The sequence below is a fragment of the Leopardus geoffroyi genome, chromosome A3 (assembly GCF_018350155.1).
Source record: "Leopardus geoffroyi isolate Oge1 chromosome A3, O.geoffroyi_Oge1_pat1.0, whole genome shotgun sequence".
Classification (NCBI taxonomy): domain Eukaryota; kingdom Metazoa; phylum Chordata; class Mammalia; order Carnivora; family Felidae; genus Leopardus; species Leopardus geoffroyi.
Window position 1 is genome coordinate 45322941 of NC_059336.1, and position 17498 is coordinate 45340438.

General features: G+C 40.6%; 1 protein-coding gene across 3 annotated transcripts in view; it reads left to right on the top strand.

Annotated features, from left to right (window-relative positions):
* Window positions 1-17498, top strand: part of CFAP61 (cilia and flagella associated protein 61) — a 283106-nt gene that overhangs the window by 193940 nt on the left and 71668 nt on the right. For all 3 annotated transcript variants that reach the window (XM_045445447.1, XM_045445448.1, XM_045445449.1), the window contains one exon: window positions 6312-6486. In XM_045445447.1, coding sequence (XP_045301403.1) covers window positions 6312-6486 — 175 coding nt within the window. The remainder of the gene's footprint in view (window positions 1-6311; window positions 6487-17498) is intronic.

A 17498-nucleotide genomic window follows, 5' to 3' on the forward strand; every position in this document is an offset into this window, starting at 1 on the left:
CGGACGTAAGACCTCCCCAATGTCATAGATCAGCAGTTATCATGAAGAGACCTCACTGTACTTGGGGATGATTAAAGGGGAAAATAACATGCCAAGAGATGGGGTCTGCATTTCCTCCCCTTGAATCTGGGCAGACTTGTGACTGTCTTGACAGATACAATACAAGGGAAGTGATGTGGTGTGACTTCTGGGGCTGGGTCAGGGGCCAGGCAGTGTCTCCTTGTTTGTGAGAACAGTGGCTCCTGGAGCCCTGAAAGGCCAAATAAGTCCAGATACTCACCCTGTGATTGGACATGCCACACCTGGGTTCTCCAGTTGGCAGTTTCGGGTGAACCCAGCCTTCCAGCCATCCCTGACAAAGCACCAGACACATGAGTGAAGCCATCTTGGATGCTCCCCCAGCTAAATATCACCAAGTGACTTCTGTTGCTAACACATGGAATAAAGGAATTTCCCAGCCAAACCCTACCCAAATTTCTGGCCCACGAAATCATGAAAAGTAATAAAATGGTGGTTGTTTGAACCACTTAGTTTTGGTGTGAGTTTGTTGCTTAGCAAAAGGCACCTGAAACAAAAGGATAACATAGGGTAAGGGAAAGGGAACAACATCTGGAAAAATCAGAGAAAGAGCATACTCTTGACAATATTCCAGGAGTCACACACACACGCGCACACACATGCATGCATGCACACACACACTGCAGAAAACTATTCATCATCTTCAGTACAGTTTGATCAGCCAGACTCTGAAATGGGAGCTGAAGCCATCAGAAGAGCAAAAGCTGAGCTGAGTAGGCTACAGAATTAGATGAAAAGGAAGATGGGTAAGAAAGGATTGAAATCCAATCCCTGTCAAGAGAGAGAACTGCTACTGAACAATGTTTGATGCTGAAAACAAAGCGCAAAGCTCCCCTGGAGGGCAGAGGGCAAAGGGCAAAGGGTAAAGGATACATTTGGCTCAAGACACGAGAAGGTGTGATCAACACGGAGGCAACATATAGATCACTGGTTTTTCCAAAGAAGAGGCTGTGATGAATGGAATAGATACAACAGAGACATGCTAGAAGAGAATTTTCCTTACCTAAATACCATATTGTCCAGTTGAGCCCATTCCAGGCAAAATCAAAGAAAAATTTACTCAGCTAGTTATATTCTAAAAAATTTTTTTTCAATGTTTATTTATTTTTGGGACAGAGAGAGACAGAGCATGAACGGGGGAGGGGCAGAGAGAGAGGGAGACACAGAATCGGAAACAGGCTCCAGGCTCTGAGCCATCAGCCCAGAGCCCGACGCGGGGCTCGAACTCACGGACCGCAAGATCGTGACCTGGCTGAAGTCGGACGCTTAACCGACTGCGCCACCCAGGCGCCCCTCAGCTAGTTATATTCTGATGAAATTTTAGTTCTTCAACAATGATAGGGGAAAAATATGAACACATTTCAAGAGAAAAACAACAGATCACCACCACCACCACCACCACCCCTCAAGAACAAAAATAAGACAAGCACCCAAAATTCCCCTTCTAGGATAAAATGGCATAAAAACATGAAACTAGCCACACAGAATTTTGAAGAAAATATGGCAGTTCAGTAAGTATATGTGCACCCACGTCTCTCCTATTTGAAGACAGCAAAAAGCTGTTTTTTTGTCTGTGAGGCCTCAGAAGAATGATCTTCCGTGTTCTTTAGTGTGTATTCTGCATAACTAAGGCAGAAAGGAAAATTTAGAACTTTATGATAGTCTAAAAAGGTAAGTGGCAAGCACCGAACAATTCAAAAGCTTATAAGTCTGAGAATAAATGCAAAGTAGGTAACACTGAAACTTCATCTAAATCTAATCAAGAACCAAGTTATTCGAAAATAGGGAGAGGTGGCCAGGGAGAAATAGGAATTCTCTTAAATGGGGAAAACCAAAGGTAATATTTTGGTCTTGACTCTTACATATAGAAGGAATAATGTAATGAATGCTTTTCAACAGCACGAGTAAATCTGTCTTCCAAACCCGGGAGAAGATAAGACCGGAGAAAACATCATTTGTGTAACCACAGGGAAGGAAATAAAGGAAATAGCCACATGCTTTAAACAAGGATAAACCAGAATGGCATTGAGAAAAACAACAGTCGCAACGGTGAATGCCATGGTTTTAAACTGCGCTGTTACAAGAGGAAGGCTCTGTGTTTGCACCAAATTCAAAATACAAGAGAAGTACCAAAACAAAATGACATCCAAAGTTTCAAAATGAAATGTTAGAAGTGCACCAGCAAAAGGTGCCACACAAATTCAACAGCTGTCAGAAGCAGCAGCAATATTAGTATCCAACAAAGCGGAATTAATTGGAGAAAGAAAAGCATTAATGTTGACAAAGGGCACAATTCGTGACAACAATACAGAGGTGATGAGCTTGTTACGTGCGGAACATGATCGTGTGAAAGAATACATCACAAAAACAGAGGTGCCCCTGGAGTGTTTGCTTCTGTGCAGTCACATTTAAGACAGGAAAAAACAAGCTGAACCACATCCAGAGACTTGAAGTCACCCCAGATGTTGAGCCACAGAGGTGAAGATTCAGGATCGCTGTCCTCAAATACTCGAAGGGTATGTACATGCAGAAAACAGATCAGACTTGAATGTCATGGCCTCAGGAAGCTGATTGAAGACAGACCACCAGAAGTGATGGGAATACAGTGCTTATTCATCCTACGAAACAACTTCCTAAGAGTCAGGGTCTCCTCCAAGGGGGAATGTCCGGCCCAGGAGACATGAGCATGCCCTGGCGGGGCCCTCATAAGGCGGTAGGAACACCTGATAGAGGTCGAGGGACTGCTGTGTGTGTTAACTGCTGTAGTCCTTGCAGGAAATCTCCAAGGTCCATGCTGCTTTCTTCCCATTTTATGGATGAGGGAGCCAAGGTGCAGTGAAACTGAGGTGATTTGTCTAGGGTCAGGCGACGACAAAGTGACACGCCAGGATTTAGACCCAGGCTCCAGACTGAGTTCTTCACCATTGCCCTTGTCTCTCTTCTCTCTTCCTCTTTCTCTGTCTCTTTCCTCCCCTTTCCCCTCCCTGCCCTCCCTCTCTCACAGATATGATCCAGAAATTGCACTTGGTAGCTTTTAAAAATCCTTACAACACAGAAATTCTAGAACTTAATGTTTAGAGTTAGAGTCAAATTGAGTTTCTTTCTCTCATTAAAACTATCTGGAGAAAAGCAAATCGGGTCTGGTAAGTGGCTCCACAATACCCTCAGGAGGGGCTCCCACCAGTCAGCGATGCTGGGCTGTTCAATCTGACAGAAGGATCGAAAAGTTGTCCGTACTCTGCAGTCACTAGTGGCAGTTTAGTTAATGGCAGAACATTCTAGTGGGGATGGTGAAATACACCCATGCTCTCCTATTAAACTTGACTCTCTCCCTTACTTTGATGATGTAATAGGATTTTTTTCCCCATAGATCTTTTTTTCATTTATTAAGCTCTGCTGAAGTCTGTGTGGACAAATTAATTGGCCTTGGGATTTAAAATCCTAACTTCAATTTTGCCTACTTTGTGAAAATGCCGTTGCGTGAATATGAAAAATACATTATCCCCTTAATTTTCCTTTAATTTTTCTGATCTTGTGCAAAAATGATCCCACACACGTAAGTGCACACAAGAATAATACAGGTTATCAGAATGCCGTTACATTTTAGGATCACAGTAGGTAAGCTGATTTTCATTTTGGAACTTGTTCTTTTCCCCTCTCCCTTCCTTGTTTTTTTCATCTAAGAACTTACTATTTGGGGATAGTAACTCATTAAAAGCTTTATAAATTGAATAGTTCTCAATTTGTTCTTTAGCCCTACCACTTCCTGCCAAGGACTTTCCCCGATTCATTAAAGCATGGGGTACTAAAATGGGTGTACTGTTACCTAAATTTTATTTTCTTTTATACCACAGTGCTCATTGGAGTTCTGGTGAGGTTTCTAACCTCCAGAGCATGGCATTCAATATTATGCACTGTAAATCATTTACCAGATGATTGGACTGTGGACTGCTTCATACTACCTGTGAATATAAAAATGCCAAAATTTGCTGTGATTTGCTAAGCAAGCTATATTGCTAAGAAGAAAAGTTTACCTCCACAATTGTAGTTGCAGTAAATGACCACTACTTCCTGAATTGTTCTTTTTTACTAAATATAATTTTACTGCAGTTTCTTTATAGAGAAAGTAAATCCAGCTTTAAAAATTGATTGTTTTTTGGGACACCTGAGTGGCTTAGTTGGTTAAACGTCTGACTTCAGCTCAGGTCATGATCTCGTGGCTCATGAGTTTGAGCCCCACATTGGCCTTGCTGATGTCAGCCTGTCAGCACAGAGCCCTCTTCAGATCTTCTGTCTCACTCTCTCTGCCTCTCCCCTACTTGCACTCTCCCCCAAAAATAAATACTAAAACAAATTGTTTGTTTATTAAGTTAATTTAATTCAGTTTGAAAATCAATTAAATGCATCACAGTAAGGTACAAGGCTTATTTACCATTTATATTGAGGAAGGATAGAACCAAAAAGTTTCCTAAATGTTACCTGAGGTTTAGTGAAACCCCATTTATTCAAATACTAGCCATTATTTACCCCTACCCCATATAAAAGGCATTTTCTGCACTTGTCAAGGGTGGGAGAACTTTCTCTGCACCCACATTAGCATCTACTGCAGGTGAACTTTTTGCCCATCATTGCTGTATAACCATCCCTGACTCACAGCCCATGGGCCTTACATCACGAATATGCAAGGCAGCTGGTACAGGTCTTCTAACAGAGACCTTCCATTGCCTTTGAATCTTGCTACTGATTCCAGTCTCATTATCTTCCACTTAATCTCACCTGGTTGCCAAATAAAACTCAAGAGGGGTGAAATGCTGGCCCACTGGGCAAACTCATGCCACTGTGCTATTGTACTTGGCTTTCACAAGGGCATTTGTTTGATTCTAATTTGAACCAAAATATTGAAGAAATCAAGAGTCCACAGGTAAAAAAAAAGTGTCTGGCATTTCTTGAGAAATCAGATCTGGCCACACTGAACCCATGCTCTACTCTGGCACCAACTGGATAGAATTGAGTTGTAGCCAAACTCTGGCCAGGGCATGGGCCTTCAAGTCTGCCACAGTATCCCTGACACTGAAGACAAGTGTCATCTTTTATTATGTTCTCACTGTCGCTTTCCTTATACTAGAGGAAAGTGTCTGCTTCCACTCATGTCTGTGTCAAAAGTGAGAGAACAGAAGTTATACTGGGAGGGTTCTGTGTTCGGACAGAGACAGGAGAAGGAGAGGGAGAGAGGGAGGGAGGGAGAGAGAGAAATAGAGAAAGGGAGGGAGGGAGAGAGGTGAAAGGAGAGGGAGAGAAAGAGTATTTCTCTGACAAAGTGAAGAATAATTCTATAGTAGTCCACTTCCCTCATTTTCTTTTCTGCCTAGCGCCTCTATGCACTTGGATTTCAACCCCTGATATAATTGCTTCTGTGCAAATTGCTTTTGCCGAAAATGGCTATGTCAGATCCCATTCCCTGTGCTGTGTTCTTCCTTGGCCATGCCACGCCTACATGAAGAGATGGATCCTGGGTTCCTCTGCCTGATCCTGGCCAGGCTTTTATGATGACCCCCATGAATAGAACATGGTGGAAAAGACACTGCCCAATTTCCCAGACTAGGATGGAAAAGAACATGGAGCTTTTTATACTGGTTCTCTCAGGACACATGTCCTCGGAACCCGGATGCCGTGTTGTGAGGAAGCCCAAGACACATGGAGAGGCTGCATGTAATGTTTTGGCCAACACCCCAGCCAAGATCCCAGTCACAGCCAGCATCAATTGCTGGACATATAATGACAACTTGCTGTCATTTTTGAATACCTGGCATGTTTTCGTGGGGGGAGAGGGGAGGAGTGAGATGGTTTATCACCAGATGAATCAGCCCCCAGCCATGAAGTCACCTGCAGCCTACAAGTCTTCCCAGCTGAGGCCTCCAACATTATAGAACAGAGACAAACTGTCGCCCACCTTGCCCTTGCTTGAATTACTGATCTACAGAATGTATGGAATAATTTGTTATGTGGCATCAGAGAACCAGAGCAACCCTTTCTGAGAATTGTCTCTAAGGGGTCATTCCACCTGTTTTATTTTTATTTTTTAAATTCAAACCTGATTGTATTGGGGGACTGAAAAAGGCACACCTATACTGGACATTTCTATGTGTATTTAATTTAATTAATTAATTTATTGCTGTGTCAGTGCTTCCCTTACTACCAGTGAAATAAGCATTTCTCTGTAACGTACCTCTCAGGTCCCATGCCCTACAGGGGCTGATATTAGTCAACACCTGACAAACAGAGAGATTCCGAGCAGCGGGAAGCAGCGATACACTGATCAAGTTCCTGGCAATCATTTCACTCTTAACGATGAAGAAGATTGCTGTAAGGCCCTGCGTTGGATAAGGAACAACCCCATAGTCACAGAAGGTAAGGATGTTGGTAACTGTGCATTTTTTCAGAATTGCTTTTTACTTTTATAATGAGTCTCATCCTTCATCTAGTTCCAGTGTATAATTAGTGCCTAATTAATTCCAACCAAATCATTCATCTGTCATGCTTTGTTTTCCAGATTAATTTACAACTTGTTGTCATTTTTGGATACCCAGCATGTTTGCTGGGGGAAAGAAAAAGGCTTGAGATAGTTTAATTATCTATAATTATTTTATTACACAAAATGAATATCCGAAGAGCAAAGCATGGCTAAAATCATTAACTAATTAAAGAATAATTTAATAAGCAAACATGTTTAGCAATTATATGGAAAATATGTCTCCTTTTGTGAAGCCGAAAAGACCTAGGAAGAAAAAGAAAGGTCTGTGTTGGAAGGGCTCTTTTCTTCCCTTCCCAATCCATTGTTCTCTTTCTTGGTGTCGTCTGCACAGTCCTTCCCACAAACACACATATTCAAGTTGTGTGCCACTTTCTGAATCAAAATGAGAGAGTAAAACATTTGAACAAATGCGTCTGCCACTCAAAAGTGTTTTCTCCAACATCTCCCTCTCTATTGCTTGGATTAAATTGAAATTGTTTGACTAGTAAGACAACCAGAACAGGGCCTGCTTACCTACTCGTCCTTAATGGAGACCTGGCAGTCAAGTTTGGGAAAGGACGAAGGGTGGCCCCTCAGTTTTTACCTAAAACAGTGACTCGGTTGGGTTATACAACCACCCGTGGCACCCTGAGATGCTAATCCAGATATTCTGTGCGGCCCAGGGATATCAAAAAACACAAAGTGCCTATACTATGGGGGTCAAGATGTAAAGTTAAATATAATAATTTGTTTAGTGTACTTATTTAAATACAATTTATAATATTATTATAGTTAATATATTAAAATTAAACAGTTTCTTATGATTTTTGGTGGAAGATTTAGGCATTAATTAACTTTTTGTTAAGTTACAAATTTACTCCATTAAAAATAAAAAAAATAGGTATCAAGTGACATTCAAAACATTGCTGGATTCAATTTGCTAATTTTTTATAGGTTATTTGATCTAAATTCATAAGTGAGATTGGCCTGCAGTTTCTCATATAAGCTTTACTTGTCCATTTTTGGGAATTAAGGGTATGCTAGTCTCACCAAGTGTTTTTTGGAAGCTTTCTGTATTTTTCTGGGGTCTGAAATATGTCATGTAACCTAAAAGTTGGGCTAAGGTAACCCACAAAACCAAGTGGGTGTGGAACCTTTGGGCAAAGGTGGAATATATAGATATACACTAGGGACCTAGATTTAAAACATGTCAAAGTATTTTCATATTTGCCTCATAACTTGGTATTATTTTAGATTTTGCATCGGTATGTGTTTAAACCTGTTTTCACATTTTAGTCATTTTTTTTAATCACTACCCTGTGACCTACATAGACTTAAGGAATTCTTAATTTGGACATCAGCAAACTTTTGCTATAAATGTTCAGATAGCAAATATATTTGACTTTGCAGGCCATATGGTCTCTTTCCCATCCACTCAGTTCTGCCATTGCAGCAAGAAAGACAGAACACAAATAGATGGGCAAGGCTGTGTTCCAATAAAACTTTATTTACAAAAATAGGTGATGAGCCATAGTTTGCAGAACCTGCTTTTGTGCATATAATTTGTGACAGGTCATTACCATTTTGTCAAGTCTGACCTCAAATTGTAACTTACACTCCCTGAAAGCACAAGAGTCCATGGCTCAATACAAAATACCCAGTGTGTTTTATTTTAGGACTTTGCCCGATCCTGTTATAAAGCAGTGTTTTAACTTCAAACAGCTGCCTATTTTGGATGTTAGAAGTAAGGAGCATTTTGACCAAAGAAAGGGCCTTTGAAAGTGACAATGCAAGTTCTTGAGGTTGAATGTTTGTAGCAGAGAATTTAGAAATCCCAAAAACAACATACACTATGCCCTCCTTCAGATGGAATTTTTTTTTCTGTGCTCTTGGTTGCCAGATGGGGGAAGAGCATCTGTGCTATTCTGATGACTTGACTGGTTGTCAGAGATGGTGTTACTCTGCTGCCCACTTAAAGGGAAATGAATGCTTTTGCAAGATTTAAGAATGTCTCCCATCAGCCACTGCATACAACCCCTCTGAGTGCCTGCTTTTGTCCATTGAACTGCCAAGATAAGAAGTATGTAGAAATTCACTTATTGTCTTAAACGTAGGCTATTTTCCTGGGTCCCATGCTAATGACACTCCTAGGGCATGTCTCTAGTAGATGCTCATAACACTCAGATGCTAGGCCCAGGCTCCAGAGATATCTGAGAAACCCAGCCCAGCAGATTAATTCAACTCTGTGTGGTGCTCCTTTTCCAATGACTTTTCGTGAAAGAAAAGTTAGAATGAAAAATGCTAACCTCCTGTCTGAAGGAAGCTTTCTCTTTGTAGCTTTTCCACAATTAGAGTCCTATTCAGACTTGAATTTGATTAGTCCCATTCCAGATAATATCTTCCTCACATGGGTTGCTGTGAGAATTAAATGAGATAAATAAGATAATGTTACATGTCCAACTCAGGATAGTGTCTCATACACAGTGAGAATTCGGTAATACAGGCTTCTATTAGCATTACTGTTACTACTGCTACATGTGATGGGGTTATTGCTATGCACAGAAGGTTCCCAAGGCTGTAATCTCAGCCCCTGGTGATAGCACAGTCTAGGACACCATCTGCACAAAAAATCAGAGATGCCTGGGTAGCTCAGTAGGTTAAGTGTTCGATTCTTGGTTTTGGCTCTGGTCATGATCTCCTGGTTCATGAGTTCAAGCCGTGCATCCGGCTTTAACCTGATGGTGCAGAGCCTGCTTGGGATTCTCCCTCTCCCCCTCTCTCTGCCCCTCCTTTACTCGTGCTCTCTCTCTGTCTCTTAAAAAAAAAAAGTAAATAAACTAAAAAAAAAAATTTTTTTTAATGGGCATCCACGTACACCGGGGGCTGGTCCATTTATAGACAGGCACTATGTCCTTAATGAGAGCCCTGGAAACTGAAGTTTGGAAAAGGAGGATTGGGCTCAGCCTTAAAGAAGAGCAGGAGAAGTAAACAGACGGGTTGTGGGGGGGTGCTTGAATTGCATTGGGCAGACCCTTGAAGGGCAGCAGTGGGAAATGAAGGTGGATTGGCAGGTGGAGGACCTCAGGGCCCAGCCATGTCTGGGTTTAACTGGTGACTTTTTACGGGTTGGGGAACTAGTGAAAGGGATAACCAGTGCACCAAACAGCACTTCAGGAAGGTGAACCTCCCATCTAGTAGAAAGAGAAAGCAATCCAGAAAGACCGGGTTGGAGAAGACTGCATAACCCATTGGAGGGGGGTGGCCGTGGCAGGTGAGGGCTGGTGCAGCCACTTCTGGCTTATACCAAAGACAGTTATGGGATGTTGATATTTGAAGCTAGAAACTAGAAGCCTGGCACTTCATGAAAAATGAGCAGGGCTGCGTTTGTGTACCTACTGCTATCACTCCACCTGCCAGCCCTTTTTCCTCTTCATGTCACCGTAATGACACCAGGAAGAATGTGGACATCTTTCATGACAGTTAGCTTTTTTCATGATAGTCAGTGCTAATTTCTCCCTTTCTCAATAGCTCAGGATGGGGTTAGCAGGAAAGAGCTGAGGACAGGGCTCTTCCTACAAAAGTCTGAGAAAAAAAAAATCTCCTGTGTCTCTGTGGCTATGATTGGGTCATATGTCCATCCGGCAATCACACATGGAATCCTGGGACATGCCAGGCCTAACTTAGCTGAAGTACAGGCACTTGAGGGGAAGGGCTTGTTTGTTGAGGACGGTGGGGAAATTGTTCTAGAAGGACAGGTGGATGCTGGGTATGAGAAGCAATGGATGGCCACTGGGAGGAAGTCAGTTCCGGAATTTCTGCCCATTAAAACCATACAGATACAGCCTCAAAGCATCACCACTGTCCCCCCACCCCCGCCCCCATTCTCTGTTTTATCCTGCCTGCTTCTGCTGCCAAAGGAGAAATGATTGTTCTGTGATGGAATTAGCCCAGAATGAAGGACATTGTTTTCTGGGCTCTAGAGTTGGATAGGTTTATAGATGTAAATTATCCTAAATGATCAGAACTGCTCCAGTATCGTGGAGAATAGCTGACATCACCAGCTCAAACGCTGCTTTCAAAGGCAAACAAAACCTGGAGGGTTCTGCCCGGGGGGTAGGGGGGGGTTCAGATAGAACCCGGCAACCTAATACATTATAACGGTTTATGGCATTAATTGAAACTAATTGAAATTCATCTGCTATTACCTCTGTACTTTCCATGAAAATGAAAAGTAAGATGAAAGTAAAGTAAAAAAAAATAAATAAATAAAATGGCCTTAATGGCCCGAAATGGATCAATTATTTTCATCTTTAGCTAAATGCAGTTTACTGCCTTATTAAAAGCATGTTTGTTAGGAAAAGTATAACATTAAAATTCCAGTGCATGAATCACCAAGCAAAGCCTTTGGTATGTTATATCTAATATAGTCTTCCCTTTTAATTTGGCAGAACAAAATGAGACAGGTCAGGCTTGGGTCATGGAAATCTTAGGCTTTGACGTATAAAAAATAAAAAGAACAGTCTCTGATCTATTCATGGATGTGATATGGTTTTTAAGTGAATGTTTATTTCATAGTTTACTAATATTCTGTGATGTCTATTTTAAATTCTTTAATTATCTAGTTATTTGCTAAAGTTCATTACACAGATTAAATGCCAATTAGAGTATTTTTTAAGGAATTTATTGCATATCCATCTGCAAATATAGTGTAGTGGTGTGAGTCCAAAACCAGACTCAGGAGGTCTGAGTTCTGCTGAACCATCTACCTGCTGTGTGACCTGGAGCTGGATCCTTTAACCCCTTTGTCCTCTGTTTTCTGGAGAACATACAATCTCTTGGGGCTGTTCTGAGGATGAATGAGGTCATATATAATCACACTATGTCTCTTTTGAAGTGGAAAAAGGAAATATAATTCTTCATTAAAATACAATGGAATATGTAAATATACATAGACATAATTAAAATACATAAATTATAAAATTTAGCATATAGTTTTTGTTTTCTCTGGCCTTAACCATAATAACTAGGAAGAAAAATTCAAATTAATATCTGTGTGCATAAATCTTGAATTGATTTCTAATACAGACTGTTTGCATACATTGAGATGTGATTTTAAGGCCAAACCAGGAAATCCCTTCCTTGTCTTCATTTCAAAAGATGGTTTTCTGGAGAATCTTCATCTTTAGAATATTGAGCATGACTATGAAATGCATACCTTCTAGGTGATTAAAATTAAAGCACTCAGTTCAAAAGAATAAAATACTATTTTAGCATCTATTGAAAAAAAAGTATTTAAAAAGGCTGTTCCCTTACTCTTAGGGCAAATCTGTGTCTAAGAAAATTAAGACCATATTTTGTTTTTTGAGGTTAACAGGGAGATCAACTTAAGTATTTAATTTCTCTAAAGCCACGTTCCTTTTAAATATTAGTAAGATGTCTAGCTTCTAGAGGAGATAAACAATAGTTTCAGAATGATGAAAACTGGCATCTTTTCCCCTCTGATTAAGATAAATCAAAGAATCTCCTAAATCTGGGTGCATTATGATAGTTGAAATGTTAAAGTGTCATTGCCTTACTTTGGTGATCACAAAGTTGTTAGTGCATTCATTTATATCTTCAAAGAGCATGTATCAAAAAGCAAAAATATCACCTTTCCATATCTGCCAACACTTTAAATGACAAGTCTTAGTGCTTTTTTGATCTGAGGTGGAGAATTGACAGCTTATAGAGGGTGATTTGAGACCTCACCTTCCCTCTTTCTCCCCAGCCTGGCTGTCGACACCAAAATCCCTCTCTCCTCTTGGCAGCCCCCATGCATGGTTCACCTGGAAGGTTACTGCAGGTTAGCTGTGAGGAAATGAGTGCTCCTCTTGCCAACCTTAATTTCGGGTGCTTTCACACGGTCCTCTTTCTAACGGTGCCCCCCCTTGTGTTCTGCTTCCTGTTTCAGATCTGTAATTTAAGTAATGCGTAATTTATGCCCTAAAAGGAGCAACAAAGGTTGGCCTTCCATGAAAACTGCTATGGTTATATTCTATTATCCTGTATTGAAAATTCACCCAGACTGCTCTAATCACCCATTACCATTTGCCATTTCAGAGGAGGGCAGCCCACCATGGTACCTCTGTCACCTATCAGATCAAATGCAAAAATGGGCCGTTTCTTATCTTTAGATTAACTGAGCTGTAGAGTGGCCAGATTTTTTAGCATAAAACTGATATCCAGGGGAAATCCTCAGATTTCCCACTCTATTTGCATCATATGTACATTGAAATGTCAAAAGAATGTATATGCTATCCCAATTATGTGAAGGAAGCCCCTGCGAGGTGTTATGTCCTTATAAATATTTGCAAAGACTCCATGAGTTACAAAGTACCTAAGTGGTGGAAATACATTGATTAAAATAAATCTTTGACTAGGGGGATCCTGGGTGGCTCGGTGGGTTAAGCGTCTGGCTCCTGTTTTTGGCTCAGGTCATGATCTCACAGTTCATGAGTTCAAGCCCTGTGTCAGGCTCTGTGCTGACGGTGCAGAGCCTGCTTGGGATACTCTCTCCCTCTCTCTGTGGCCCTCCCCTGCTCTCTCTCTCTCTCTCTCTCTCCCTCTCTCTCAATAAATAAATAAATAAATAAATAAATAAATAAACTTAACTGCTTTAAAAGAAAAGGTAAATCTTTGGCTGATTGAAGTTGTCTGACATTAAAAGTGTGTCATACATGAAGGGCACCTGGGTGGCTCAGTTGGTTAAGCGTCCGGCTTCAGCCCAGGTAATGATCCTGTGCTTTGTGGGTTCGAGTCCCACGTCGGGCTCTGTGCTGACAGCTCGGAGCCTGGAGTCTGCTTCAGATTCTGTGTCTCCCTCTCTCTCTGGCCCTCCCCTGCTTGCACTGTCTCTCTGTCTCCCAAAAATAAATAAACATTAAAAAAAAAAAAAGCATGTTGTATATGAGTATATATCATGGGTCCCACATAACCTGGGGCTGCCTTACTCCCTCTGTTTAGTGGTCAGGGTGATCTGTTCCAATGGAACCCCATCTACCCCATCTTATATATCTTGGCTGGTATAAAGCTGTCAGACCCAGGAAAGTCCTTTTCAGTACTACTATTCATAGTTTAGTTCATCCATCCTGTCCCCTCACCTGGCAACCAGTTTGTTTCACCTATTTTCGGTCTCTTAAGTGTCACTTATCCAGTGATTGAAGAAAATCTGTATCTCCAAGGCTCTCTCTGTTCTTTGTCTCTCTGCCCCCTCTTTTTTCTCTCTCCATTTCCTTTTCCCCCATCTTCCCTCTGTGATTCAGCTAAAAATTGACCCAGCTATCACAATATGATAGTTATACAAGGGTTAACTTTCTTATAAAACAGTCCTGTTTCCTTGGGTTGAAGTGCCTACCAATATGGCAGAAGTATTATTTTATACTATTGTGTTGTAGACACACACAATTTTGGTTACGTTTAGGATTATGTGGGGAAACCTACATAACCAAATCTAACATTGTGAAGGGAAACATGTTTCTATCGTATAGATCTCAGATATACAATTTATCCTGTGGTTGGATAAAGAAGTGCCAACTTTATAGGGAATACCAAGTAGAAATATGTAGTAGGAAATCTGGCCACAGGAAGGTTGTTCTGCAAAAAATATTTTAGAAGGCACAAAAGTAAGACCCAATTAACATATGATCAACAGTATGATAACCTCAAACATTCATCCATATGTTCAGTCAGGAAACATTTTGTCACACCCATTGTTGGCAAGATACTGTGCAAGGCACCAGGGGTAACATGGTGGGCTATACTTTATGCTATTGTTACTCATGATTATGAATGTAATTATAGATTGTGTCTACAAGTGCCTGGCTTTGTGCCTGGTATACAGGAATCAGGCAATAAACATGAATGGACTCTAAAAATTCTTTACAAAGTCAAAGTGAGAAATGACGTAGAAAGAACTCACAACTGTGCAAATATCATGTAAATATCATAGTGCAGACATTTAAAAGGCAAGAGATGGAACTGGCAAATCTGCTTTTGTCACATCAGGTCTTTTTGTATTTGTGGAGGGATGTGAGCTGACCTGTAGCATGTTCTTATTTCTGTAGTAAAAAATTACAGTAAAACCTTGGATTGCGAGGAACGTGTTATGTGAGTGTTCCGCAAGACGAGCAAACATTTCTAATAAATTTTAACTTGATAAATGAGCCATGTCTTGCGATATGAGTGGCACATGATGCTGAATGTCACATGATCACAACCGAGCTGATGGTTCTTCTCTCTCTCTCTGGGATTATGCATGATCATCTCCCATGCTCTGATGCTCAGTCTCAGGCTACCATGTTTAGCAGAAATCAGTGATTTTTCAGAACCCTGGAAGGTGCCTACAACTGGCACTAGTGTATTTTTTTTTGTCACTTCAAAGCACCTATGGACATTCCTTTGCTTTTCCATACAAAAGTAAGCTTAGGAATGCTTTGCTTCATTCTAGGTCAGGCTGCCTGCAGATATAGACCCTTTCCTCTGCTGCCGTATTGTAGTTACATTAAATACAGTATATGACAAGAGTTTATTAATACTTTACTGTAGTCAACATCCATGCAAGTATATACAATGGCCCCCATGCAGAAAAAGATTCCATTGAGCCAATAGATAGCAGTGATTCGGTTAGTGATAGTGAAAGTTGTCCTACACAACAACCCTCCTCTCTCTGGTCTCCCTCACACCAGCCATGAAGGTTTTCAAAGGTAAGTGTAGGTTAATTTGTTTATTTTCTCTATATTTTGTATTTTGTTTGTTATTTTGTATGACATTACAGAATTGTAATCATTTTTATATGAATATTTTTGGGTCGTGGAACGAATCATCTGAGTTTTCATTATTTATTTAAAAAATGTTTTTAACATTTATTTATTTTTGAGAGACAGAGAAAGACAGTGTGAGCAGGGGAGGGGTAGAGAAAGAGGGAGACACAGAATCTGAAGCAGGTTCCAGGCTCTGAGCTATCAGCACAGAGCCCGATGCGGGGCTTGAACTCACGAACTGTGAGATCATGACCTGAGCCAAAGCCAGATGCCCAACCAACTAAGCCACCCAGGCACCCCTCATTGTTTCTTATGGGGAAATTCACTTTGGTATACAAGTGCTTTGGATTACAAGCATGTTTCTGGAACAAATTATGCTTGCAAACCAAGGTTTTACTGTATATCACAATGAGATTCTACTCTCTTTTGTGAATAATGAAAGAGATGTGTAAATAATCTTAAAAAACATGTTTAGATGAAAATTTTAGATGGCATCATATAAGCATTTATTTACAATGCCCCATATAACTGATGGTTTTGGACTGTTGTTCAGCAAATATCCACACTGTTCCCTCTCCTACCCTGGGCAGAGTGTTTCCACTCCTTTGACCACATGCATTGCTTTGGTCAACGGAACATTAGTGGATGTAATGCAAGGAGAGGCTTGAAAAGTGAGCAGTTGCTCTTGCCCTCCCATGCTCCTGCACTTCTCCATAAATAGAACATGCCTCAGGTATCTCTGTCCAACGAGGGTGCAAGACACATGTGGAGGCACAATCCCAACCACAATGTGGAGCCGGACCCGCTGATACCAGCCCACCCGCAGATGTGTGAGCTGACCTACAACAATAGGCTGATTGTTGTTTGACACTAAGTTTTGGGGTGATTTGTTATGTTGCATTATTGCAACTATTATGATAACCAAAGTCTCATATTGGGGGGGGTGGATTTTGTTCCAAATTGAACTGTAGGCAAATCTATTTTGCAATTAGAATATCTATCAGTAAACATCTAATTTAAATACTAGAGATTTTGTAAAATATATTACCTTTTGAAATGAAAAGCCTCATCCTCTTCAGCTGCCTATAGTCTGTGGGCAACCCTTGCTAAATAGTACCCAGCAGCATCACATTGCCCTGGCTTCCCCGAAAGCCCATCTCACAGTATAGTTTCTACAAGCTAACATGAAAGAGACTGGAAAAATATTCAGCCCTGAATTGTTGGGGGGGGGGGGAGGGGGGCTAAACACTTAAATTTGTTTCCCTGAAAATGAATGTTGTGTTGACATGCATATTTTAGAAGGGTGGAAGACCTCAAACCTGTGACAGTTTTAGGTTCAAGTTTTGGCTTTCCTGCCAGGCTGAGTCTTTGTTGTGCCAGACAGCTAGGATTCATGTTTCACAGCAGGTGGAAGCAAAATAATTTAAGCAAAATGTTGGCTCTTTCAGACAAGGAAAATGCAGCCCATAGAGGAATGTTGCATTAGAGCATCTGAATAGAGAGATGATCCTAGCCACAAAATTAGAGCATCCTAGTGAAGGTAGGAAGGACCCTGCCCGCTGGCCTCAGTGCCTTCTTTCCATTCCATATTTGAGCAACAGGAAGTATAGAAGAACTTTCTAGATGCTGTTACCATCAGAGAAGCAAACTGAAAGGTGTTCTAGTTCCTTTTTTCTTCCTAAGCAAATAAAACCAGCCATTACACCTTCTTTCAGTTTAGGATGGATATAGCTTTTTCCTTAATTTATGCAACGAAATTGAATAAAATACACTTACCATTTGTTTTGCCTTGTAAAATTTCTCTTAATATCATTTCATAAACAGGAAAAAAAGAGAGATTCAATGAATCTGTCATTTTGTCATAAAATTGTTACATGTTGCCTGAAAAGTGAGTCTATGGCAGTTCCTTTCTTTGTAAAAAAAAAAAAAAAAAAAAAAAAAAAGGTAAAAATGCCAATTCAGTGTCAAAAATAGCATATACTGGATTTCACTCATTTGTTAGTTTGATCTTAAAACATGTCACATGTAATTATTTCTGTAGTATTTTTAAGAAATGTAAATAGCTTAGACTGTTACTGTCTAAATGCTTTTCCCCGGAGGAACTCTTTCAA